The 26879-nt window shown below is 38.5% G+C and overlaps 1 protein-coding gene across 1 annotated transcript; it reads right to left on the reverse strand.

Moving 5' to 3' along the window:
- Positions 1-2408: 2408 nt before the first annotated feature.
- Positions 2409-21114, reverse strand: MLC1 (modulator of VRAC current 1; the record flags this gene model as incomplete). The annotated part of the gene is made up of 11 exons (XM_082045175.1): positions 2409-2518; positions 4340-4507; positions 5948-6070; positions 7113-7169; positions 8080-8196; positions 8666-8737; positions 9636-9737; positions 16432-16533; positions 16664-16717; positions 18735-18824; positions 20935-21114. 11 exons carry the CDS (start codon positions 21112-21114, stop codon positions 2444-2446), a joined length of 1140 nt encoding a protein of 379 aa, XP_081901301.1. The 3' UTR covers positions 2409-2443.
- Positions 21115-26879: the final 5765 nt, after the last annotated feature.

Below are 26879 nucleotides of genomic sequence, written 5' to 3' on the forward strand. Positions count from 1 at the left end.
TAAAAGCCTGCCTCTTTCCTCCATGATTTTCTTTCCTGCAAGGGATGAGAAAATTCAGCCTCCAGGGCGGTATCCATGGTGGGGCTCCCAGTTTACTGGGTGTGCTGGGAAAAGTCCTGGCACCTGGCAGATGGTGCAGCCCCCGCTGTACTGAGCAGGTTAGGGGGGAGCCGTGGCCGGGCAGGGAGCTCGGCGTGTTCATCCTCACTGGAAAGCAGAATCTATGGCTGGTGGCTCTGTGGTGACTTTTTAAATTCCCATCTATTCCTTCCTCTTGTTAATCTAAGAAGACTAAAAAACCTCAGATACAATCATGTAGCTCTACCATTACTTCAGAGTCAATCCAAATTCAAACTTAATCATCCCGTTCAGCCTATTCGGTTTTCCTCTTTTTGATGATTGCTATTTTCTTCACTTCTTTTTAAAATAGTTTAGCTGCCCAAAAGAAAGGTAAATATCCCCTATTATAACCTGTCCTTAGATTCTTCCTAGCCACTCCTGGCAGCAAAACAAAAATCAGTAGCTGTTTAAAAGTTTCTTATTGTTTAGAGGAGAGCACCTCAAACCATTTGACTCAAAATGAGGTAAAAATCCCTCAGCACCTTGAGTATGAGCACTTTGTGGAAAGGAAATTCCTTCAGAATGCACAACTTCCCATTTATTTATTTTCCAACCATGGTTAGTAATAGACAAAATATGTACTTATATCCAACCTTCTGGATAACCAAAGCAAGTCATCATTTGGCAGAAAAGATACAGATGATCTCCTGAAGATACAGATGAAGTTAAACAAAGGCAAGTGTGTTATCATATAAAAAAAAAAGCAAATCCTTAAGATACATCTCACTATTCTACACAGGACTCCCTCTTTTCACTTTACTGTGACCAGTTTCAATCCACATGTGAGATGTAGAAAGTTGTTTGGAATGCTTATTTGTTTATTTTAGGTACAACTGCTGCTATTTCTTTGTGACTTTCAAAAACAGTGTACAATCAAAAATGTTTTCTATTTATAAAAACGGTAAGATTGTAGCAGACATGGTACTATTTATCTGCCTTGTTGAATGTCCACACAAGTACCACCAACAGAGGCATGAGATTTGGCAATATTTAGGGAAAGACCAGCTGCACCCTCTGGATGCTGATGTAGCAGATTGGACCAAAAAATACACTCTTTTAGGTGAACAGAGAGGTTGCTGTATACATGACCTTAAGAAGCACTGATCGAAACCGGATAGAGTATTCTCTATGTATTAAAATGCCATAAGAATTGTCATCTGTCCCAAAAACAAAAGAAAACATGCCATTTATAGCACACCTGAAGGCTTCCACGCTGTACATAACTTCATAATTCTTTATTTCCCCTCCCCAAAAGCAAAGAGGCAAGCTTTGCCGCATGCTCTAAACAAATGTTTTGGGTTACTTCAGATTAAAAAAGAAAGAACTTCAAAGTCTAGAACCTTTCAAAAACCAACAGTAAAACAACAAAACCAGAAAAACAATAAAAAACCCACCAGCTTGTCAGCAGCAATCTTCCTGGTTACACCAAAAAGCCTGTTAAAATGAAAATTCTTACACTGTTTGACATCTACATGATCAGACACATAATTCAGCTAGGAGGAAAAGGCAATCTGTACAGGGGATATCCCTTGTTTAAAGGCACTAGGTTCTGTCAGCTTTAAAGATAGCTAGGAAAATAAATGAAAAGTAAAATGCCTAAAAATACATTTTAATATGTCAAAAAAAAACCTTTTAATATCAGTATTGTCTCCTGTTATTTGGCTGATTGCTTCAGTTTGTTATTTTTTTGTTTCAACTGGTAGATTTTGTGCCTGGCTACTCAGATAAAGCCCCTTCCCCCTCTAACAAACGAGAGACAGAAGCTTAATGGGAAAGAATATTCTGCTTTCACATCTGCAATCAGAATGTCAATCCACGTTATTGAGTTTCCACATAATAAAGACTTTTATTTACATAAAAGCAATGAGATGCAAAACAACATTACAACTCCTACAAAAGTGAAGTATAAGCAAAAATATCAATTATGACTTGTACTCATAACTTTACAAAAGCATTTAACAGTTACATTGACTGCATAACTGCAGTTATAACAATCTCTTGCAAATATACGAAGCCCACTACATATTGTCATATTTTACTTTGCCATCAGCATAAATCCATGTGACTTAATACCTTTCTCCTAAAGGTATCTTCTAAAGCAACACTAGAATACAGATACCAACAGAAAAGACAGACGTGTTAAAAATATTATCAATATATTTCAAAATTATTAGAAAGACACATTATTTACTGTGTTATTCCTTGGCTCCTACTGCTGTGACTATTTTGCTGTTTATAAACTGAAAAGTTTTTAAGCCTTAATTCAAACAGTTGATTTACTGTGTTGGATTGTACTGTACTGGCTGTATTTGCAGAATCCAAACTACTGAGCCATCTGCACCACAACTGCTTTCCAGGCTTTCTCTTTGTCGAAATCCTTTAAGGTATTATTGGAAACCTAAAAGTAAACAAATTTCAGACAAATGGAAACATCAAACAATGCTTCGGTTAAAAACTGAAGTTCAAGCAAATAAATATCTGAGAGAAGCTAGGAGAATGTAAAGATGACTAGTTACAGTCTGAGCTATTAAAATATTCTATACATTGTAAATTGTATAGTTTGCATATTGTACACATCTATGATATAAAATATAATAGTGAAAACTGTAGAATACTTGAGACATTAGGTCAAAGAAACATGGCCAAATTTCTATTTTAGACATGTTACTTAGGACATTTTTTTAAGATTTTTGCCAAAATGTGACTGAAGGCCCTAGCATCTAAATCTCTAAACCCAAAGCCAGAAGTAGGCCCCTACAAAGCAAGTGAAGCAATATTTATCCACATACATGCAAGCAAACTAAGGTCTTGCACAGAAACACGGACTTCTGAGAAGCCAAGGGGACCTACAACTTTACCTGTAATGTTATTCCTGTGTTTAAAATACTAAAAAGTAAGCAAAAAGGTATTGTTTTTCTGGACAAAGTGTTCCTTTTAGCGTTTAACTCACACCTAATTTCCCAGTGACTCACAAACTAGGCATACTTACATAAATCTAATAATCCCCAGAAGAGATCTGTTTAGACATGCCATGACATATGCTCCAAAATGTGACTTGCAGCAGCAGAAGTGCTGCTGTGCTTCATCTTTTACACAGAACATAACTGTCAGGACACAGATCCAGAAAATAAGCCACATACACTGAATGTCCTCAGCATCCTGAGGGGACACAAACCCACAGCTTCCACTTTCTATTACCAGCTGTACAATGACTTGACTGAATGTCAGACCCTGCTCCCAATGCTTTCTATCCAGTGCTGTTTCAATGCAGATGCTCCTTCCACGGCAGAGACTGAACCCTGGACTGTCTATGCTGGGCCACACAGTAACCACCCAGCTAACGTGAGTTCTTCTCTCCCCATCTTTAAGGACACAGCGCTTGGCTCTGTACAGCAAAGGGGAGGAAGGCCAAAGGGCTACACTGCTCTGCTAGGAGGTGGTTGTCGTTTCAACCTTCACAGGCATGAAGAAAGCTGGGTTCCCCCAGTCTCTGAAGTAGCACTAGTTAGGACATGGAGAGATCAGGGATTCCAGGCACTCTCCTCTGCACACGACTTCATACTGTCCAGCACAGGCAGCCACTCGCTCAGCCTGCCCTTTGCTGCTCCTGCACTCCAGGTTCTTCACTCTTTCTATTCACAGTTTAGGGAACTTAAGAGAACTAACTCCGCTTAGTAAATTCTCTGCCCCACAGCAGGCCTTGGAAAGGTACAACTGTAACAAGTACTCTCATTGCACAGCCTAAAACTTCTGCTCACATTGAAAGGGATAAATCCATTCCTCGGCTACCTCATCATCAGAATATGGTCATGCGAGGCCCATCCTCTTTCCTATAACTTCATTCTGACACATAAATAGCAATTATGGATGTGCATCATTTGGTGTAGGACTACCACTGTATCTTAATACAATGATAAACCTCGTGTCTAATTGGGAGCCCACACTAGAAGTAAGAACAAAATGGGGCTTTAACTTTTCAAATGTTTTTCTCTTAGGAGGACTCGTCACAGATTTACAGATAATGAGTTTGTCATACCACAATTATCATTTAACCAGCAAAATGTTTTCTATTTATTACAAAATTCACCAGTGTATTAACATATTTACAGTTTTACAGAGCAGCTTTTAATTCTGATCTAGATTAAGCAATGTGAAACATTATAAAAATTATATTTTTAAATACAGATTTTTAGCTTTTATAATGGGCATAAATACATACCTCTGGTGTTCTGTATTCCTGTTTTTTAACCTGTGATGCTGTCCATGACAAATCATGTAGTTTCATTTTTGTCTTGTAATTTACACACTGTATTACAGTTCCAAGAGTAAGGCATGCCTGAATTAGCAGCATCAACATCAGAAGCAACAGGAGTACATCATAAGATTGCTGAAAATAGAGACATTAAATATGTTGTTAACTACCAAATAAAATATTTTCTGACATTCCCATCCCTTGAGATTTGTATGTAGATTTTATTTTTTAACTCAATTATAATTTACAGTTTATTTCAGCATGAAGTTTCAATGAAAATTTGAGTGTCTGAGTTTGTTCAAAGTAGAACAGATCAATAATTTTTTACAAAATGTTCATTTGCCAAATGATGTTTTCCTCTAGAAATAGAACACAATTGAGGTAACCACCCTCTAAAATATAGAACCTCACTGCTGGTCCTGACCTGAGTGATGTCGCAGCCATGCCTGGGCCTGGCCCCGTGCCTTGCTGGTTCTGACCTTGCCCTGCTGACTTGAATTCCTGGCTCATCCTGGATCTCCCTCACCACTATGGACTTGTCTGGCCATCACTGAACTATTGGCTGAACCTGGTTACCACAGTCAACCTGCCTTGTTTTTCTTTTTGTGGGTACTGCAGGACTACACCCCTTGCCAATGAGGCCTCAGGCCTTGTCTGCCACCTTGCTGTCACCTTCCGTTCCATTGTTTACCCTTCTTTGCGGAGTAGCCCTCTCGTGCTGCATCCAGACACAAAATAGGATAAGAATGTAAGAAATGCTCTACAGAGTCACACCAACTGTCTAGACGGTCCAGTCTTCTGTCTCCAACATGTGCAACAGGAGAAGCTGCTTCAAGAGAGCATGTAAGTCTTGGCTACTTGTCTAACAACACGCTATGCTCCTCCAGTATCAGAACAGCATCACATACTTAAAAGCTGGTTTTCCAGTCCCTAAGATCTCGTTTTGATAAATATTTTCCTTCTCCTAAAATTACAAGACTACTTAAGGATTAGGGCGTAATAAGAGTCAATACTCTCATTCAAACTGTTTTAATACCCATAACTGGTTCTTTGAACATTATCATGGATTGCTACACACTTTGAAAGTAAAGCCCTAGAAAGCTCTTCAGCAATGCACTGGCAACACTTCATACTGAAATACTTTAAGATCTGCAAACTTTTTTTCTTCTCTGACCCAATCAAATGAATTCAAGAGTAAGCTTACAATCCAAATATGCCATTTGTTGGTAGACATCCTAAGAAACAGGAAAATGTATTCTTCAAGTACACTTAGAATCTCTAATTTATATATGCCAAATTCATCAAAACCTCAAGGAGCCTGGCATAGTACATATTATTTTTACTGATTCTTTAGAATAATATCCTATGGTTTTTAAACTATAATTCCAGTGTGGCAACTGTTCTAACATACTAAAAATTATATCATTAGTCAAATAAGAGGTTTTGGATCATTTCAATAACATTTTATTCCACCTTTATAATACAGCAATTTGTCTTCTTATACTTCTTAATTCATTCTTGTGTTGCTACTGTAATAGGTAGATGTTAATTTTTCAATTGCATAAAAATACATACTTTAACAGCAGGTGGATAAGTTTTAAAGATGTCAACAACTTGCATGATACTGAAGGATAAGTAGGCAGAAGCTGTGAACAACAAAGGAGAGGTAACACTGCTAATGGCAATCAGGACCTCAACCTAAAAAATCAGATAATACACGTTAAATAAGAAGAAAAACAAGTTAACCCTTTGATTTGTGAGCTTGCTTGAGGTAAGCATAACAAAAGTGTGTAAAATTGTGTAAGATTACATTAGACAAATAAAGAGCCACCCACATTGCATGGAGATACAGAGGCAAACTTGGAATAAATCAAGTTTCCTAGCCTAGTGTTGTAATTATTTTTCCATTTAATATGGATTATGGGGTTTTTGTTTGGTTTTAAAAGCGCCTTTCATGTGCAGATACAGAAACCAATACTCAATTTCGAGAACCAGTATAGAAGTATCATTTATTCTTCAGTTTATATGAAACGAGAATCAATAGCAGATATTGCAGACTTAAAATAACTATGCAAATAAATTGGAGTGCTTTGAGGTAAATTTATTTCAATACAATAGCAGCTAAGTTTTCATTCAAATATCATCCTACAGGATCAAATTCTGACTTCAGTTGTGGTCATGTGTCATTACTGACTTACATATGGTTGCACAACTATAACTTAGAACAGATGTTTTAAGGAGGCTTAACTACACACCTAGGACAATCAAGGAGTAAATGCACTCTACTGAATATTAGTCCTTTGTTTCTAGTCATGCAGATGAGGAATTTGTTTAAAATAAGCTCTAGGTCCAGTACAGCCTGCACACCTAATTTCCTTCTGTCAGAAACCACAGCTCATAATGAAAGGAACAAGAAGGACCTCAGCTCAGGAGCATGAAAGCAGTTCTGGCCACCCCATACAAGGTATGTTGTTTTCCTATAGTAATCCATTCCCAAGGAACCAGTACAAAAAGAAACAATCCTTCGAATTCTTTTCTGGAATTGGTGGAATTAAGTCTCCACAGGAACTACTGGATATCATTTCAAGAACATCAGCTTACACATGCTACACGTTTCTGTCACATTCTGTAGAAGTAACTAAAAACAAGTGAGCAAATATAGTAGTGCCCACTACCATGGGCAGGCTTCCTTAGCATTATTCCTCTCTAATGACAAAATCCAAGAACTTTACACACTTACCAGACATTTACTTGGATATTCAGCAGCTACGTGACTTGCAATGGCACTTGGAAAGCACTAAACAAAAAAAGCGTAACAAAATTAATATTTACCTACTTCAAAACTAACCAAATTATAACTGAGTTACAGGGATTCTCACTAGTCACAGATCACATCCTAAATTTCCTGAAAAGGTAAAACTGCATAGACTTATTATGACAGTATTAGGAATCAATTAGTCAAATGGAGATAAAACTAATCTCCATTTAACTTGCATTTAATAAGTATAATGTATTAAGCCTACATATACTGAAATACGATTATCCTTAAAACTTGACACTTCTACATAAAAACCTAATGAACCCTATTGAACTTTGTGAATTCTCAGTGCTGAAAAACTTGTTTAGGATCTTTTTCCACTTCATGTTGAGAGATTTTCCAGACATAGGAGCCATATGTAAATCTAATGTTCATTGTCTTCTTTCTCAACTGGTTCAATCCATGACAAGCAGCTTAGCACAGCATGGTTTATGAATCCACCGCTCCAAGGTACCGGCTGTTATTAGTGACAAGGGTTACCAACCACAGTTAAGGCTGACAGGCTAAAGGTGATGTTCTAAGGATTCTACCACACTGAAACTGAACTCAACTTTTTATTTTGCAGCCTGAAATAGTCTAAAACCTAGGACTTCTTTGACAGAACACTTCATGTCTAATATCCGTGTTTAGTTACTCATTTCCATTTTACTGAACTGAGGACTGAAAAATTATCAGAACTAAAGTAATGTATCAGAATTAAAGTATTGTAAATCAAAACAGAATAAGCACATTGCATAAACATATTAAGTATATTGAAGCAATTGCCAATTAGTATTAGGGCCAAACAAACATTCCAGTTGCGGGGCAGGGGGCAGGGAAAATGAAAAAAAAAATTTAAAAAAATCAAAGACATTGTTTTAAAAGAATGCTTTAACTTTGCACTACTTACAGCAACTAAGATCCAAAAGAATGTTACTGAAAGATATGGACCTGAGACTAGAACATCCATATTCAAAGCAATTATTCCACCAAATACTGACGAAATTCCAATAATCACCTCAACTACCTAAAAAAAAAGAAGAGCACACAAATTATTAGCAGTGCATCTGAACACCAAATTTCCTATTTGCATATAGAAAGGAACTCAATGGACAAAAAAAAGAAAGTCATTTACACTATTAGCTATGCATGAAGTCAGTGTTTTTCAGATCTAAAAACTGGCAAAACTCCAGCTGGTTTAAGCAAAAACAAGATCAGCTTCATTATACATATTTATGCTCTCATTTATTAGCTCCACTGAACAACAGTTTGGTTTACACTTTTTATCCTTAACTCATTAAGTAGTCTCCCTCCTACTATACATGGCAGTTCTCATTTATCTTGCAATATTCTAAAAGGAAACATTTTAAGATATATCTCACTTCTGTCCTTATTTTTTCAGCTATATTGATCTCTTCCTGGCTTTAAAGAAGCTTAGCTCTTAGAAAGATGAAAGAACAAATTGATTTAATAAAAGAAAACAACGCTTTTCTTACTGAATATGACTTCAGAATTCGAGTAGGAAAGCTGACATTGCTCAAAATGATGGTACTGTCATATGCTGTATTCTAGAGGGGAATAAAAAAATTATGATCAAAAACATACACAAAGCAACACATTTATTTCTAATATCCCATACAGCCTGCTACAGATCCTAACAGTGGCACGCAATGTCTGGTTGGCCCATCATCACTGACAGTGAAACACCATGGTGTTTGCCAGTGTCAGACCACATCAATCACATTAATAACAAATGGGGCAGTCCCAGATTAGCTGTTATACAATCACAGCTGAACAATGAAATAGTGTCATCTTGTCTCCCTTTTCCACCTTCAAAACCCATACTTTCTTCCTGAGCCTTCAGATTTTACTGATGCGGCTAAAGAGTAACTGAAGGAGGATAGTACACTACGTGACTTTATCTGGCAAGCAATATTTCCACTGTAACACAAAATGACACAGCACATCTGCTTCATTATTAACTGAAAGAAGTACTGTTGTAGAAAAATGAGGGTGGGGTTTCGGTGTGCATTTGTAACTAAATAAAATTTTATCTATAGCTCCAAATCCTGAGGCCAGCATTCATTGCCCAGGTACCACTAAACTGGCATACACGACAAACATTTTCTCCCCCTCAGGCTTCAAAAGGCATGGCTCGCATACATACAAAGTCATAATATTTTAATGTTTCATACATTTGCCATGCCTGTTCATAAGATATTCAAGTAACCCTGCCCTGTACAATTGAACAGGTCATTTTGGAGAGCACCCACTGTACTCTTAAAGACAGAAGAGGCTACTACTGCTTACTATGATACTTTTATTTATTGTTCAAATCCAGTGTTACCACGTAATATGAAATTATATACTGGAGATGCCAGTAACTTGTCAATGTACATAATACTGGAAAAAATCTAATATTTTTAACACAAAAAAGAGACATTTTAAATCCTTAAAGGTACCTACTTTCTTTCCTGTACAGCAGTCTTCAGTAGACCTGGCTGAAATGATCACAGTGGTTGCCATGAAGATTTCCAGCAGAATAAGGAGAATCAAGTTGAAATTTATCTGTCAGTAAAATCCCAGACATAAATGAGTTACATCTTCCATACTAAAAATAAAGGAGGGGAGGGATCTAGCAGGATCCACCAGTCTGTCTATTTTCTGTGACATTTAGACCTATCTCTTAATTAGATACTTTGTTAATAATTTTCTTGTTTCTTGATGAATTTCTAGGACAACAGTTAGCTGCCTACATAATACCCAGAATGCCTAACCTAAGAATGAAACATTTTTTTCATTTATGGGAATATTCTGTGTGAAGATTTTATCTCTGTCCTCCAGAAGAGCAGTTAATGATGAAGGGTGATTGCTGGGTACATCTGCATGTTGCAGGACCTCCCATGTGAAACCAGAACACTGCAGCAAATCATGGAAGATTCACAGAAACAGAACGAGGACAAACAAGAGCAAGCGTGACCAGCCCAGGGGCTAAGGCAATCTGCTGTGCGGGGAAGGAGGGTCACAGGCTCCCAAACCCTACGCTGCAATCCAAACGGTGTGATGCAATATCTAATGCTGAATGAAAACACACTCCAAATAACTGGGCCGAGAATGCAAGCTTTCTGCTCTACCAAGAGCCAGCAGAGCATTGATGAATATTTTTTGTGGTTTCACAGCTCTTGCAGGTATAACAGACTACATTACTGCGCAATACCGTGGATTCTGCCATTCGTCCTGCCATTGCTCATCTTCAAGAGACAAATAAGTGAATGTAATACTTAACATTTCCCTTTGGTTCTTTATTAGCTCATGAAAAGTCATAGACAACTAGTCTACATAGGTGGCACCATTTTCTAGAGGCACACAAGTTAGGCAGAGTGGATCTCCCTCTCGTGTCTTCAAAAGCACCATGTTCCTCCACTGGCAGCCCAAGAAAATATCTGGTGGTTAGGTCAGGTCATTGGGCCAAGTTCCAGAAGTTTAGGGAGAACTGACTCCATTCAGAACCTATACAATTTTAGCAAACCATTGTTCAATGACTTAGAACAGAATTATATTGTTCCTTCATGTCAGACCTGCTTTGTAGATAATAAAGTCTCAGTTTTTCTCTTCCACGTATCTTACAGCACACATTTTTTGAAAAAGATCGTAAGTGGTGGATTTGAGATGTATTTTTGGGTAGAGAAACTCATCCTCACCAGGAAATCACAATCAGAACTATGTGCCTTGCAGTACACAATAGTTGTGCTAGAGCCACAGACAGCAACAAACATCATAGTAGTAAGCTTCCAGGGAAAGTGCTAGCATGAAGAATAAAGACATTATTTGCCAAAAGAAGAGGTGTCAAACATGTGGCCTGCAGAACAATTTATTCCAGCCTTACTTGTGCCTCATGTCTAGCCTGAATCTCCCCTCTTCTAGTTTAAAACCATTAACCCTTGTCCTGTTGTAACAGGCCCAGCTAAAAAGTCTGTCCCCTTCTTTCTTATAGGCTGCAATAAGGTCTCCCTGGAGCCTTCTCTTCTCCAGGTTGAACAACCCCAAATATCTCAGCCTGTCCTCACAGGAGAGCTGTTCCAACCCTCTGATCACTTTGGTGGCCTCCTCTGGACCCTCTCCAACAGGTCCATGTCTTTCCCATACTGAGGGCCCCAGAGCTGGACACAGGACTCCAGGTGGGGTCTCACCAGAGTAGAGTAGAGGAGCAGAATCACCTCCCTAGCCATGCTCCTTTTGATGCAGCCCAAGATACGACTGGCCTTCTGGGTTGTGAGCGCACGTTGCCACCTCATGTCCAATCTTTTGTACAGCACTACCCATAAGTCCTTCTCTACAGGGCTGTTCACAACTCCTTCATCCCCCAGCCTGTATTGATACTGGGGGCTGCCCCGACCCATGTGCAGGACCTTGCACTTGGCCTTGCTGAACCTCATGAGGTTCACATGGGCCCAATTTTCGAGCTTGTCCAGGTGATGTGTTTTGACACATAGCGCTAGTACTGATGTGGGCTGCCAAGGCCACACTACGCAGTGCAGTGCCAAGTAGACAGACAAGTTTGTGTCCAGAAGCACTGTAACTACACTGATGGATTAGCTGATTTAGTGTCACTTACAAGAAGTAAATAAGATAAATTGAAAAAGTAACAGTAAATAAATTAGATTTTAATTTAATATTAATATTTTCAGTATTTTTTATATGACACATGTGGAACACCAGATAGAGCCTTCCACTCATAAAATTAGTTCAACACTGCTAGACCAAAATAAAAATATCTCATTTCCAGTTTTAGAGTTTGGGTAGTTTTGTTATTTTTGAAACAGAAATACAGCTAAAGCTACAAGTAAGTACCTTTTTATACCACCTGTAACAATGGGAAAATCCATGTTAGATTTCTAGGCACTAAAGAAAATGCTCTCTACAACTACCACTGTACATAAAATCTATCACCCAATGCAGGGAACCAAGTAAATTGTGTCCCTAATTTTCTTCCATAACTAAGGAACATGCAAGTGCAACTGGGCAGAAATTAGTAGAGTAGCACAACCTCAATCCAATTTGCCCTGAACCTGCACTGGCTATTGAAAACATGGTTCACTGAAGTTGTATGAAAGGACTGAATTAATTTCAAGATTAAATAATTTAAAGATCAATATAGTTGCTTGAATGCATACTTTTAACATGATTTAAGATATCCTACAGATGTTTCCAGACATCAGCACAGGTCTGACAAATAATGACAGAGAACCTAAAGGAGGCTGATGACTTCTTGGATGAGCAGCTGGAGCAAGGCAAGACAAGCCAGCACACACCTCATGGAGATGCACGCTTATGGTTAGGCAACGAATTCAAGCACCTACACTCCAGTATCTGTGTACACCTTTATTGTCGAGGCTTCCACTACTGTCAGCGGAAACCTCATCTATACAGACAAGAGAGGGAACCCCAAAAGCTACAGAACCAGCCACTTGCTAGAGGTAGGGTTCAATCATACTGGTTGCCAGTGCCATTTGAACTACCCAAGCATGCTGAGTGAGCCTGCACAAATGGGGTGTATGACACAGGACCAACAGGAGACTTTCACCCATCCAGAGTAGACACAGCAGTCAGGCAGAATACCTCACAGAACATTTAAAATAGGAGATGTCTAAGTTCAGGCCATGGAATCCTGCCTGAGGCAAACAAGATTGTAGTGCAGCGTCCCAGTGACTGGATCATCTCAACTATAACAGAGGTAAAGACACTAAACTCACAAGGAGACAATAAATGTATGTACTGAGTTTGGAGATAATTTGAATCCTGTTCAAGATCTGTACCCTTGCAGTTCCAGTGGCCCGCAAGCACAAGGTTCCCGTTTTGTTTATCAGGCTTCTTACTCTGAGAGCTGGGAAGGAACAAAGTGGCAGCAGTGGCAGTATGCATCGCTTACACATCGCATCCTTCATGCTGATAGTACACCAACTGCAGACCTGCATACTACTGCAGTGGTGTCACATAATCACAGTCTAGGACACGGCTTGTATCTTGCATTCCATTTATCTATCTAAAGTAATTTTGCAGAGTTACCAGCAACATGAGTAAGACTAATGAAGAATTACCCAGGTCCTTTATAAGGTGGGGGTGGGAGGGTGGTTAAATATGAACTGTCTTAACTGGATAAACTTATCCTTCTTACGAGTCTTATTGCTTTTAAACTTCTGGCAGTGATTTTGCATCAGACCAAGTATTTTTTCTTGTGCAGTTTCCCATGAGGCAGGAAAATAAATATGATGATGAAAGAACAGTTAAAGAGATGGTATTCTACATTTTCTTTGTACCACATGGATAATGGAAAACAGCTGGCAGTAAGCTGCCAAACAGCGAGACTGTCTCACTGAAACAGTGCCCTTCAAAGAGGAGAGCAAGTCAGCACCATGAATAAGTCCTGAGACAGAAACTCAAAACAGCTTCAGAGCCAACTTTGCACACACAGTTATCTGACTTATCTTTATTCAGTGATCAACGACACCATATGGACATGCAATAGACAAGTGAAAATAATTAAAACCACACAACCAAGGATGTCTTGTGGATATTATTGTGGATAACTAACATTTGGCAAAGAGCAAATTTGCCTTGTTACAAAGCTAATGTTTGTCACTTATTCTTTTCTCGTCTAATATAATTTTTTTTTCCAAATCGTTTGATCTGGCTTAAAAATACAAAAGCTGTTAATATTTAATAACAGAAAATGCAAATTTTTGTGCAATCTAAAAACTACTCACTTCTAAAGTATGCAACTAAAGCTAAGCACTTACACACAGGGCCAGCTCAAAGCTTCTCAACAGCATAAGCAAAATTAATTTTGTCACACTGAGGCTCATGACAAAATGATTACTTAATTGCGGTGGCAAAATGTGTCTCCTAGGTGCAGCTTTCCTGGGCAGACATAGCCTTCCAGCGTCCCGACAGCGCTGTGATCCTGTCTACCAGGGGAAGGGAATGTAAAGTGACGGGTAGTCTCCAGTCAGACTTCTCTGCTGTTTTCTCTCAGAATGCTTGGACTGGTTTCTAATATTCGAACTCACTACCAAGAAAGGAAGGGAAAAGGCATAAATGGTATATAATTAATTCAGCCCCAATAACCTAAGACATTGAAGGGGGCAAACACATGAGGAAACTGCTACACTAGCAAATACCTCACAAAGGCTGTGAGAAGAACTGACTGGGGTAAACTGTCCTGAGATACACACAGAAACCAGGGAGGCATGAAGTCCCACCAAACACAAAACTGCCCACATCTAAAGCCACTAATGCTTGAATTTGACTGTCCAGAGTGCTAAATCTCCACCGTTCTTACTGCGGTACTGCATCTCTCTGAAAATTGGGCCAGCTGCACAGAAATGTTAAGTTAGATTTAGTTACCAAATTCAGAAAGCAGGTTTGCAAGTGTTGGCCTAATATACTGCACTTCCTAAGGGGAAGTAAACACAATTAATTTAAAAGTTCAACATCTGTGAAATCTGGAGCTCCAGATATTACGAAAATAGCACAGATAACTCCAAAACAAACTCTAGCTTCTGCACTGTTTTTCTATTAGAAAAGTCTTTTGTTACTAATTCAGATCTGCTCTATAAGGAGCCTTTATTGCTGCTGAGCTCTTAGTATGACAACAGCTGATACGATAGCGGGAGAAGAACTCAACAACAGCACGAGAGTAGTCATTAACCTTCATAGGAAATGTATGATGTAGTTGTATTGAGTGATAGTCTATTACAAATATTCATCAATGGTAACAATAATACCTATGACTATGTTATTTACTCATACATGTAATATTCTGTAGTATCAAGGTTTCAAAACATTTTACCGTAGCAAAAAAACATAAAACCACCCTACAGTTCTACTGGTTGGCTCAGACTACCAAAGACAGAGGTTAAAAGGTTGTGATTCAAACCCAGTTAACTTTTCCCAGCATGAAATACGTGTGCTTCAAATTACATAACTGCTGCATTCCCTTCGGTGATGTATAAGAAAAATGTCCATTGAAAGTTTCCTTCCTGGTGGTCTCACAAGCAAAACTTTTGTTCTGTTCTTGTTAAAAACAAGTTTCTCATTTTTTTTTACCTGTCAGCTAAAGCCTTCATATTAGCTGCATTTTCCTGAAAAAACAGATAAATGTTTTGGTAGACATTACTATGTGCAATGGTATGCAAGGTCGCTGGACTGATAAGGATGGATGTACATCTTGTGAGAGGGGCAACGAGAAACAGGTGACCAGAAACTGAACAACAGAGTATAACATCCCATTCACGTGAATACTTCATATAAAAGTGGGAGATCACAAGGATCTCGTTCCTTTTTCCTTATGGCCGACATTAGGAGAGGACCTTGCTAGTCGTCCCTGCAAACTGAGGCCTAGTGACAGACTGAATCCAGTTCCAGCTGGCTGCAGAGTCCAGTCCATGACTTCGGGTGAAGGCCCTACAATCTGCCGGAGCAGCTGCCAGGACTCTCAAGATTGGTTTTGTATATTTTGTATTATTTTCCTCTATTTTATCAGTAGCATTAGTAAAACATTTTTAATTTTTCCAACTCTCTTCTCTCTGTCCTTCTTTCCCTCCCAATCGCCTGTCCTTAGTGGGAAGGGGGAGAGGGAGAGGCTAAAAAGGGAAGGCGGGGAGAGAGGGTTAACAATATATCTGCCATGGTTTTATTGTCAAGCCACAATCAAAACCTCGACAACTATCCATTAAAGAAGACTCAGGAAAGGATTATACTTAACTTGATGATTAAATGACCTAGAAGTAACACTGTTTGGGACACCTTCTCATTTCAGTACAATTCAACCCTAAAAATTTGCTAATCTACAGATGAGCTGCTAATTCATTTTCAGTTTTCTCTTTTGACCCTGCTTTTTCAAAAAAAAAAAAAAAAGCTACAGTCAACAGAAAAATAAAGTCAGTTGATCAAACCGGATCACATTTGAAGATCTAATTCATAATTTTGAACTTTGAATACAAGAAAGCAATTTCCATATTAATCTCCTCAAAGTTAGCTGCACCATGTATCTTTTAGCCACACGAGTTTTCATCTCCAATGTAAATTTTCCAGTCTTTTCTTACTCAGAAAAATAAAGTTACTGATCTCTCCTCACAAACGAAATACAAATATGAGGGTATTGACAACCGTGTAATTACACGTGACCTCCACCCACCTCATCCCCCTTTCTTTTCTTTTAAGATAAATGTAGCATTAATTAGTAACTATTTTAGTAACTTACATTTATAGCTGATGGATTGAGGACAAGTTTGCATCCAAACCAAATTAAACATGTTGTTGTAACAGCAAATGTAGAGACAAACAGAATTTGAAAATCTGGTATCTGAAAAACAGTTTCAGAATGGGTTTTTCTCTTATCTTAACCACAGTGCAGGGGGGGAGGGAAATTCATATATATATATATATATATATATATATATATATATATAAGCCAGTAAAAATCTTATACTTACCACGTTAATTTTATTCCTTGCTATAGCAAAGCTCACAACTGCTGAAGGAATACACTGGGAAAATTAAAAGAGAAGACTAGTGGGATATTCTGCACATAGACTTTTATATATATTTCTGTACATGTATTTTATTTGGTCTTGAATTCATATTCCAGTTAACTTGGACAAACAGAAGACTAGAAACCCTGGGGAAAGTTTGTCACTCTTGTCTCAGCTGATTAATTACAAGATTAGAAGAGGTTTAAATGTGCCTTCCATATCCCTCAGTTTTGACTAGCTAACCAGTACAATGTGATAAGTAAAGAAACAAAGTCGTTTATGAGGCATTTCATGGCTCTTGTTAGTTTATATTAACTCTAGAAGGCCTGTGATCCTTGAGCAGAAAAACACTGTTACTCCTAAACTGGGCCTCCACATTCTTTTAAATGGACAAGTCATGGTTGTGTAAGCTAAAATTTGGCCAGTCACAACACAGTTCTGAAGAACTTTGTGAAAACTAATCTGTTGAGTCAAATCAGAATTGTGTCTGGGATCCCCACTATGTTCACTAGGAGCTGTGCTTCTATATTTAAAGGCATTTCCATCTATATCTAAATGGAAAAAATCATGCATAAGTGAAAAGTTTCACAAAGCTATTTCTCTATCCCTTAGCTGTTCCCCACCACAATAGATATGGTACCATTACAGATCCAACTCTGCCTCACAGCACACTAATGAGAAAAACAAAAATATATTCAACAAAAATTATTAAATGTTTCCATGCTAAATGATGAATCATGTAACAAATGCTTCATTTCCTCACTAATTATCTTTTCACACATCTAAGTACTGATGGCTTAACAATGGGACCACTGTAACTAGATTGATATCAACATTTAAAATCCTTGGCAGCACATCCTTAACACCTAAATGACCTGCATTTAACACGTTCCCTGGAGTCTCTGCAACACTACATGACTGTGTTCAGGCAACTGAACCCTACAATTAAAAATGGTCAAAAAAGTCTAGAGATAATTCAGCTCATGCCAAAACAGACACTCAGTGATCAGTTGGCCATAGAGCTTCCCAGGCTCTTCCAACTATACGGACTCCTTGATCTGTAATATGAGCTGTAACAGCTTGCTCACATACAGACACCCAAATGTACACACCTTTACCCACAGCAAGCCTTTCAAACCCAATATGATCACCTTCTGCATCTACCAAATCTCTGGAAAGTCTCAAGAAATACAAAGTTCAAAGAGACAAGATTTGGGGCAGAAAAGGAGACATGTCAGTAACCAACACTAATGTTGCAGATAATATCACATTAGTGAAGATACTAACTTCAAAAACTGCTTCAACTTAATCCTAACACCTCTAGCAGAAACATACACAACAACTCATTCACAGAGCAACACCTGGGACTTTTTTGTTTAAAGTAAAGCATTAGTCTTGCACCTAACTTAAAACAAATCTGTAAGCCAAGCTGCGAAAATAACAATGACAGAACAGAATTCTGCCATGAAGAAAGCAAGTAAATCAGACCCATCTTATGCACACAGATCTAAAGTGTAGATTAAGCATTTGTAATATAGTAAAAAAAATACAGTAAAAAATACTGGACTTTGGAAAGTGTCAGACATGTTTAACACATTTTCTACTACTAGAATAATATTTAAGAGAAATTTAATCTGCTTCAGTACTCAGATATTATGGCAAAATAAATCTAAAAAGTAATACTTTGAAATACAACCTGAAATGCATTCTGATAGCATTTAGCCAGGAAATTCCCCAAATAAGTAACAAGGCAAATTTTCTTAAAGTTAAGCACAGAAAAAACTGTTCATGCAGATAACTACTGCATGCCAGTGGTGAGCTCGCTAACAAAAACGGTGGCACAAACCAGTCGTCTTTATGACAACCGTTATTCCCTTAACCATGGAATGAAAACCCATTTAATGAACCGATAAAAAGGATTAAATCTTCCATTAAGAAAGTTAGTAGTAAAGACAGAATAATAAAAAGACAAAAATTATTTACTATTGATTTTGCTGTCAAACAGCAACAGCAAATAATTAAGAATGCTTACTGAACCTGCTGCACAACGTAAATAATCCATTTCAGATGGAAAAATATTTCCCAGATATAATGAAAATCCCGAGGTAATAAGGAGGCAAGTCTGCAAAGCAACAAATAAGATAAATTAATATGAATAAAGTTATTCTTTAAAAAAGCAACTATTCAGATGGAAACCAGTAATTCCTTTCAAATTAAGCTACTGATGAACATTTAATAATGTAGTCTTTGTGTGAAAAATTTTGAAGAAAAATATCAAAACATGCCAAGTTGTGAAGATTATGTTCTGCTGGTTATCAAGACTTAACACTGAACAATACAATCATGTTTGAATCAAGCATTGTGCCCTGACCTGGCAAATACCTAATAAAATGCTCAAAAGGTAACTGCAGTGTTCAGTGGTAAATGTGTTTCAGAAACCTCAGCTAAGCCTCCACTTTGCATCCTCTGCTTGGCTCCACCAACGTGCATTATGCGGATGGGCAGCTGGGCAGTTACCGACAGGAACACAGGCAGAAAAACAATGTTCCGATACTTTGATGAAGATTCTTCCACCTGTATCCCTGCCTCCCTCCAAACTCTCCTCCTGCTTTGGTCCAGTGGCCCAGCCTTGTGTTCAATTCCTCGTGTTCCCTTGCTAACTGTTCAGTTTGTTTCATAGTTATCAGAGTTACGCTTTCAGCAATAAATGATTAGCGTGTTCTACTACTAACATTTTTTCTTTTTGCTTCTTGTTACTCTGAGCAAGCATTTCTTTGAAGGGGCTGGAGAAGATGAAATACAGAATGGCTCTTTGTTTTTATTCGGCTGTTTTTTTCATCTTACAAAATTATGGGTGTCTTTCAAAAGTCTTTGTCAAATAATGACAGAAAATAAAGATAGTGTGTGTGGGTGTATAAGCACACACACACAGAATTCTGGCAGACAGAAGAACAGTATTTATAGAACACAACTTGAAATTGTGCTTGAAACATTCAATTGGTCCTGCACCAGAACAGCTCATACCAGCAGCCACTGTGAAGTCACCCTGCAGTTTGCAACTGCTCACTGAACCAGACAGTTCTGTTCACTACACCTTATGTTGCTCAGCATATGGACTTTCCTTGGGGGACACTGTCTTTCAGAAGAGTTGAGATTAATCACTCTAATACTTGGGAGAAAAATCAAATTGGAATTTATTGGATTACTTTATTAATAAAAAGGCATTTTCATTTATCCATAAAATTCATGCTTCTTGATGATATGACTTCAGTAAATGATCATTAAACATTACTACCTCGGAGCATTCACAACGACTCTGTAAAAAGGAAAATCTAATTATAGGCAGTTGTCCTTTTAGACAATTAAGTTTGAGAAAATTTAATGCAAAGAAAGCCATCTCTTCTTTTGCTTGATTTTATGTAACAGTACATATGAAATGAAATCCAAGTTTTGCAGATAGTCAGAAAGGAAAAAATGTTCAGCTGTTTCCATGAAAATAAGGCAATACTTTTATTCACTGTTCAAAAGCAAGTATTTACTGTATTAACAGTGAAACATTTTTAGCTCTTCAAAACACACAAGCTGATAGAAAAAGGTCAAATGCAAATTGCTATAATGACCTTTAATTAACATGGCTCAGAATATAATAGCAGCATATGATGTACATGCCAGATCAGTGTCCTGTGGTTCTAGTAGTTACACAAGAATTGAAATCACTGTGATGTTCATCTAAGAAACACAAGTATACACCTCACTACATGAAGATTCTACCAAGTAACTACATGACTATTGAACCATGAAAGATGAATGTGGCAATTAAGTACCACATATGTATTTAATGCCAAAATGCTATAATGGCAAGTACTTTTTACTGTTAAAAATATGTTAAAAGCACGCATATGATCAGAATACTTTACATCCTTTACCAAAAGGCACTGCTTATACATACATATGGGTTGATATTTGCCACTACCACTCTTACTGTCTGTTTATGCTATATGATTAGTATTAAAGATAAAAATCAGCCTTCATATGGCATCTTTGATTAGTGTAGAATTATGCAAAGAATACCATCAATTAAGTATTACATTCTAAATTTGCTAAATACATCCCTTTCTGTACAAATATTTGTGATGAAATTCTGAGTCCCCAAATGATGTGAAACTGAACAGATTACTGGGCACTGAGACCTCACCTACACTTTTAAATTTCGTATCATTTAAAGTACTTACTCCCATCAGTAAAGAAAAGATCCACCTTCTGTAACTAAAGCAAGGAGGCAGCCTCTTTGATAGCTGGAGGTCACTGGATTTGATATCTGGTATATAATTTCCATTCTCTTGTTTTCCCCGCTCCAAAGTTGGCATCCTGTCATAGCTAAATTCTTCTCTGTAACCTTCTTCCCTGGTCATAACACTTCACAAAGGCAATGAAAGAATAATAATGGAAATGCAATATAATGAAAAAAGACCAAAAGTATCACTTAGTTCCTTCACATATTCAGATCAGTCCTTCACTAGGTTCTTGTCTATTTGAGGTAAAATACATGAAAGCAATATGCAGTAATGAGCTGTATTTATATTTCAAAATATGTAAGCATTCTAACAACTTGCACACAATACGTAAATTACATCCTATAGCCACATCCACAGTAATACAGTATAAATACCAACAAAATGAAAGATTGTGTATCTATGATACCTCAATAGACTTTTATTTCAAGATCTAAAAACCACTTTTGGAGTGTTTAGTTTGGGGGTAACTCTATAACCATAGCTTTCTTTTTTCTTTTTTTTTTTTTTGAACTCTAGGATAGAAAAGATTTTTAAACATGTTTAGAAATTAAGTTTCATTAGATTTTAACATTTCTTATCAGGTATCCAAAATGAAAGGCTTCATATACTCAAAATAACTCAACTACAGCAAACTGATTTACCCAGAAACAACCATTTCTCTTGTTCACTTAGTCCTTTTTCGTTCACCTCACTGCTTGCCAGTCTGTTCAAATACCTCAAGGAGTACCTTATATTAGAATTAAGTTACTGCAGATTTTTCAACAGTTAAAAACCTTCATGCTTACCTTCAACAGGAAAGTTAACTGTCAGTTTAGAACAGCCCTGTGCACACAGCTGCCTGTGCACTTTGGGATATTCACCGCTCAGTGAGTCATGCCGTCTTTGAAAAGTTCTCCCTTACACTTTGGCTCCCAACAACATCTATTCAGATACGGAACAAAAGCACAGCAAAAACTTCAGTTAAGCCAGGGAACAGGAAAATGCCTCCTGAATTTTAATGAACAGAACACACTAGAAAATGACTGTATTGCATTCTCATAGGGCTGCTTCCAAATCAAACCAACAAATTTAAAAAGTTTTAAGTCTCTTTTTAATTTGAGTACTACTCCTTACTTGGCATCTTAAAACATTCCTCATAGTTTTCCAGTTTTAGTTATTATAATAGCCAGTGACAATGATATTCAACAATCTAGTTCTTGTTTCAAAAGAGCAAAGCTACTTAAAATGCATTATTCTCCTAGAATAAACACCAGTTAAAAATTCAAGCATCCCAACAAGTGGGGAGGTTAGAAAGGTAAATGTTAGAAATCTATCAAGAAAATTATCTTCACTCTACAATTCTTCATTATCTTTCTCTATTAACCATAGATTCCTGAAGTGTTCAGATAAACCCTGCACACTTCAGTTTTGCTGACATTCATATTTACAGAGCACCATGATGACTAAACAACATTTTAAATCCAGCACGCAGCAGTGACATGCAGTGGCCAGCATGCATTGGATCCAGTCCTGCTTATTAGGCAACAAGAAAAAAAAAAAAAAAAAGGAATGCTTTTATCTTGAAGATGTTGGCACCTTGACAGCTACAGCAATGACAGGCTCTTTTGTCTAAGCCTTAAACACGCTTGTAACCAAGACACAATTAAATCTTCAGTACTCTGGAGGGCATCACCTTTAAAATATGCTGAAAAAAACTCAGAACAGGAGCACTTCTCAATTTGTACAGACTGCAGATCTTGCTCTTCTCATAATGTCAGCCAATATTGAAAGAATATTAAAATGTTAAAGTTGTTTTAATAGACTGAAACATAGAAATTAATACACCATATAGAGCACTAGACACTTCTGTAAACTGTGTTAGAAAAGGGGGAAAACGAGACTGTGTAGCCAAGCAAAGCTGTCTTAAGTAATTGAGCCCTTCTTTTCCTATGTTCATAGAAGAAACACTATGCAAGTATTTCCACTATCTGTAACTTTTCAAAGATTATGATTTAATGGAAAATGGATAATATTTACAGGTTTTCAATGAATGCTAGGTACAGGTTTGCCATATGTATAACACAGGATCATATTTTATCCCTTTTGACCAATTTCAGGAGATCAACTTATTATTTACACAAAATTGGCAAGATATTCAGGTATTTGCTTGATCTAATCTCTTTGAATACAAGAATTTATAAAGTCCTGCACCGCTGAACAGAGCAAGGCTCAAACCCCATAAATTTCTGTTCACAATTCCTACTGTTTCAGCCACTACTGTACCGGAAAGCTCCCTCTCTCAAGCATAGCACTACAGGCTTTTCTCTGGTTATGCTGAAATTCCTTCTGCCCCCTCTCCCATGCACTTCTCAGTATTTCTCATTTTCCTTTTTGCACAGCAGTTCATCACACAATTACTGTATCCTCTGCATTTGGCATCAGTTGTCAGCAACAAAACAACAACAACAACGCCCAAACAAATAAAAACAAACAAACAAACAAAAAAACCCACTTCATAGTTCAGTTTCCACTCTAAGAATTTTCTGGGGCCTTTAAGTTCCCTTCATTTCGTGTTCCTGGTTTCTTAAAAAGCCTTGGGTCATTTTGGTGTATACATAACCCCAAGGCAAGATCTGCAGCCAGAGCCCAGGTCACAGGCCAAGACCTTGTAATGCCAAGTAAAGTACAAAGAGATTCCTCCCAGTTCTAAAGTGCACAGGAAACCTACACAAAGCCTGCAGGAAATAAAACAATGCCAACAGAACACTACAGGCTTCTGAAAAGGGTTTACAAATTAAGTGGTTTTATGCCAAGTTAGGCCAAAAGATGCTGAGGGATGACAATAAAATCAAATTGAATCCAATCATGAGAGGTTATGAGGAACCATTTCCACCACTAAAATGACCACTGAGCATGTTCAGACTGCCTGAAGCAGCTGTATCTGATACTGGGTATTTGCCAGGCCTATGCCACGCAAGCATCCCCCACAGAAGTTAAAAAACAGATTGACAATTACAACTGATCTGCCAAGCAATAATATGATTAAAAAGTACATAAACTTGTCATAGTCCTACTTCTGTATCAGTAATTAATAAATAAGCATTCAGTCCTAGACCAGTTTCCCCAGCACTGAACCCAGCCTCACAACCAGGTTCCCCGATCTAAATGCAAAAACACACCAGGCTAACTCCTCCTTTTTCTGATGAGTTTTTATTGGTTACATGACCTATGCATTCTTTCACACAATATTTTACTACACTGCTTCAGCTCACTACCTGTATTACTTGTGCAGTATTTTCAACTCTTTTAAAATCAGCTCTTTGAAGTATTTTGTTTCTCTGGAGCTGATTCCTCAGTCTTTGTTTACTGGCTCATGTCTTGTGGCATGTACTAAACCGAGAGCAAAATGCAGGCCCAACAGCTTCAAAGGGATCTTCCTCCCCTAATGTCATATAAACTTTGGATTTAGTCCTTCACATGAATCATCATGTGAAGAGTTTAAACAGGTCCTATCAGTATATATACTATCCATTCACAAAATCACAGAATGTCAGGGATTGGAAGGGACCTCAAAAGATCAACTAGCCCAATCCCCCTGCCGGAGCAGGAACACCCAGATGAGGTTACACAGGAATGTGTCCAGGCAGGTCTTGAATGTCTCCAGACAAGGAGACTCCACACCCTCCCTGGGCAGCCTGTTCCAGTGTCTGTCACCCTCATTGTGAAGAAGTTTCTTCTCAAATTTAAGTGGAACCTCTTGTGTTCCAGTTTGTACCCATTGCCCCTTGTCCTGCCATTGGTTGTCACAGAGAAGAGCCTGGCTCCATCCTCATGACACTCACCCTTTATATATTTGTAAACATTAATAAGGTCACCCCTTCAGTCTCCTCTTCTCCAAGCTGAAGAGCCCCAGCTCCCTCAGCCTTTCCTCATAAGGGAGATGCTCCACTCCCTTCCATCATCTTTGTGGCTCTGTGCCGGACTCTCTCAAGCAGTTCCATGTTATTGAAATGCAAAATACTTCTGGTTTCATGGATGTCACACACATCACGTCAGCATGTCAAAGGCCACCCAGACTGAATCCTGGTCTTTTCTGCTTGGGCCATTTTCTTGCAATGAAGATTCCTGAGCAGCACAGCCTGGGGAAGCTGTTATAAATTACAGGATCTTCAGGCAGTAATTTATGTATTTGTAACTACTCCCCTCCTCCAGAAAAACAATTTCTTTCGTCACCTGAGGGAAGGCGCGAGGCGGCGCGAGGCGGCGCGAGGCGGCCCGGGGCAAGCGCACGGGGCACGCGCACCGGCTGCCACGTAACGGCACGTTACCGCCCCCTGCAGGCGCACGGGCTGGCAGGAACCACCCACCCCACCCAGCAACCCGCGCGCCCGCGGCGGGAAGAGCCGCATCGGCCCGTAACACCTGCCCCGCCCCACGTCACGTGCTCTTTCACGTGACCAGGAGCGAGTAGCGTGATTGGCCAGCGGGGTCCTGGGGGCTCGAAGCGCGGCTATAAGAGGAGGCGCGGCGCGCACCCTTGGCCTGGTGGGGAGGGCTGGGCTGGTGGTGTTGCCTGGTTTTGTCTTCTTTTCCTCGGGCGCTCGGAATGCTCGGCCTCTTTTCTAAGGCGCTGGGCTACTTTTGGAGACGTGCGGGTGACAATGAAGGTGGATATGAGCCATGGGCGGCCTCAGGTAGGCGTTCCCGGGCCGGTTGTGAGTTTCCTGTGGTTCGTGCAGGGGCTGTGCGCAGCCTCGGAGCCTGGAGGGCCCGGGGGCTTCGTGCCCCACGTGAGTGGTGCTGAGTGCAGACCTGTTTCCTTAGGGAGATCAGGAAAAGAAGACAGCTTGTTGGCTGTAGAGCATGTGGGAGTGTTCCTAGCAGTGCTTTTTTTGCTGTAGGACAGGTTACTGTTGCTGCTTAGAGTATGGAGTGAGGTGTAAGACAAATGTGGTGGTGAAGGCTTTGGGCTTTCCCTTGTTCTCCCTTAATAAATAAACTTTCTCCATCTTTCTTGGGCTGTAGAATGGAGATGATAATGTAGTTTCGGTGTTTTGAGGCTCCAAAATGGTGTATGTTTAAGATGCTTTTAGTGGTATTACTTATTGTAGCACAATGACTACAGAAAGCAGAAAAGATTAATTTTTTAATAGTTGTGATTGTGAGTGTAGCCAATAACATGTTAGACATCTAAAATAGATTCAGTCCAGTTTTTAGCCCAGAGTTGCATTGCAGTGCTCTTGAGTGAAAGTTTGTCTGATATGTAAGTAAATACTACTTACAATCCAAAAAACTAAAAACTCCTGCATATCTGGAGACACAGCACTTCATCTCATATTAAAAATGTGTTAACTATAATGTTACATAAACAAATTTGAAGAATCATTCTGTATAGCTTGTTTATTTTCCCTGCTTTTTTAGTATAGAAATCTTAAATGTGTTGAGTTCCCCATGCAAACAATGATGAGAGCTTTCTTTTGCTGTGATTAATCTTGAAAACAGTTGTTGGTCCAGAGCTTTTTGGAGAACTTATTTAGCTTGCAGAAGTTTTTTATCTCAAAAATTTCAGTGTGTATATATATGTATGTATATATATATATATATATATATATATATATTCAAGTGACAGATTCTGCACCTGAAATAAGGTAATCCAGGCCTGGCTGAATGGAGAGCTTTGGCTGGAACTCAGGAACAAAAAGAAGTCTGTCCTTTAAAAGAAAATGCAGGCAACTCAAGAGGACTTCAAGGAAGTTGTGTGGTTATGCAGGGAGAAAATTGGAAGGGCCAAAGTCCAACTGCATCTTAATCTGGCTACTTCTGTAAAAGACAATAAAAAAATGTTTCTGTAATTACATAAACAACAAAAGGAGGGCTAAGGAGAATCTGTCTTTTTTCACAGT

This window comes from Streptopelia decaocto (assembly GCF_964273445.1).
Source record: "Streptopelia decaocto genome assembly, chromosome: 1".
Taxonomy (NCBI): domain Eukaryota; kingdom Metazoa; phylum Chordata; class Aves; order Columbiformes; family Columbidae; genus Streptopelia; species Streptopelia decaocto.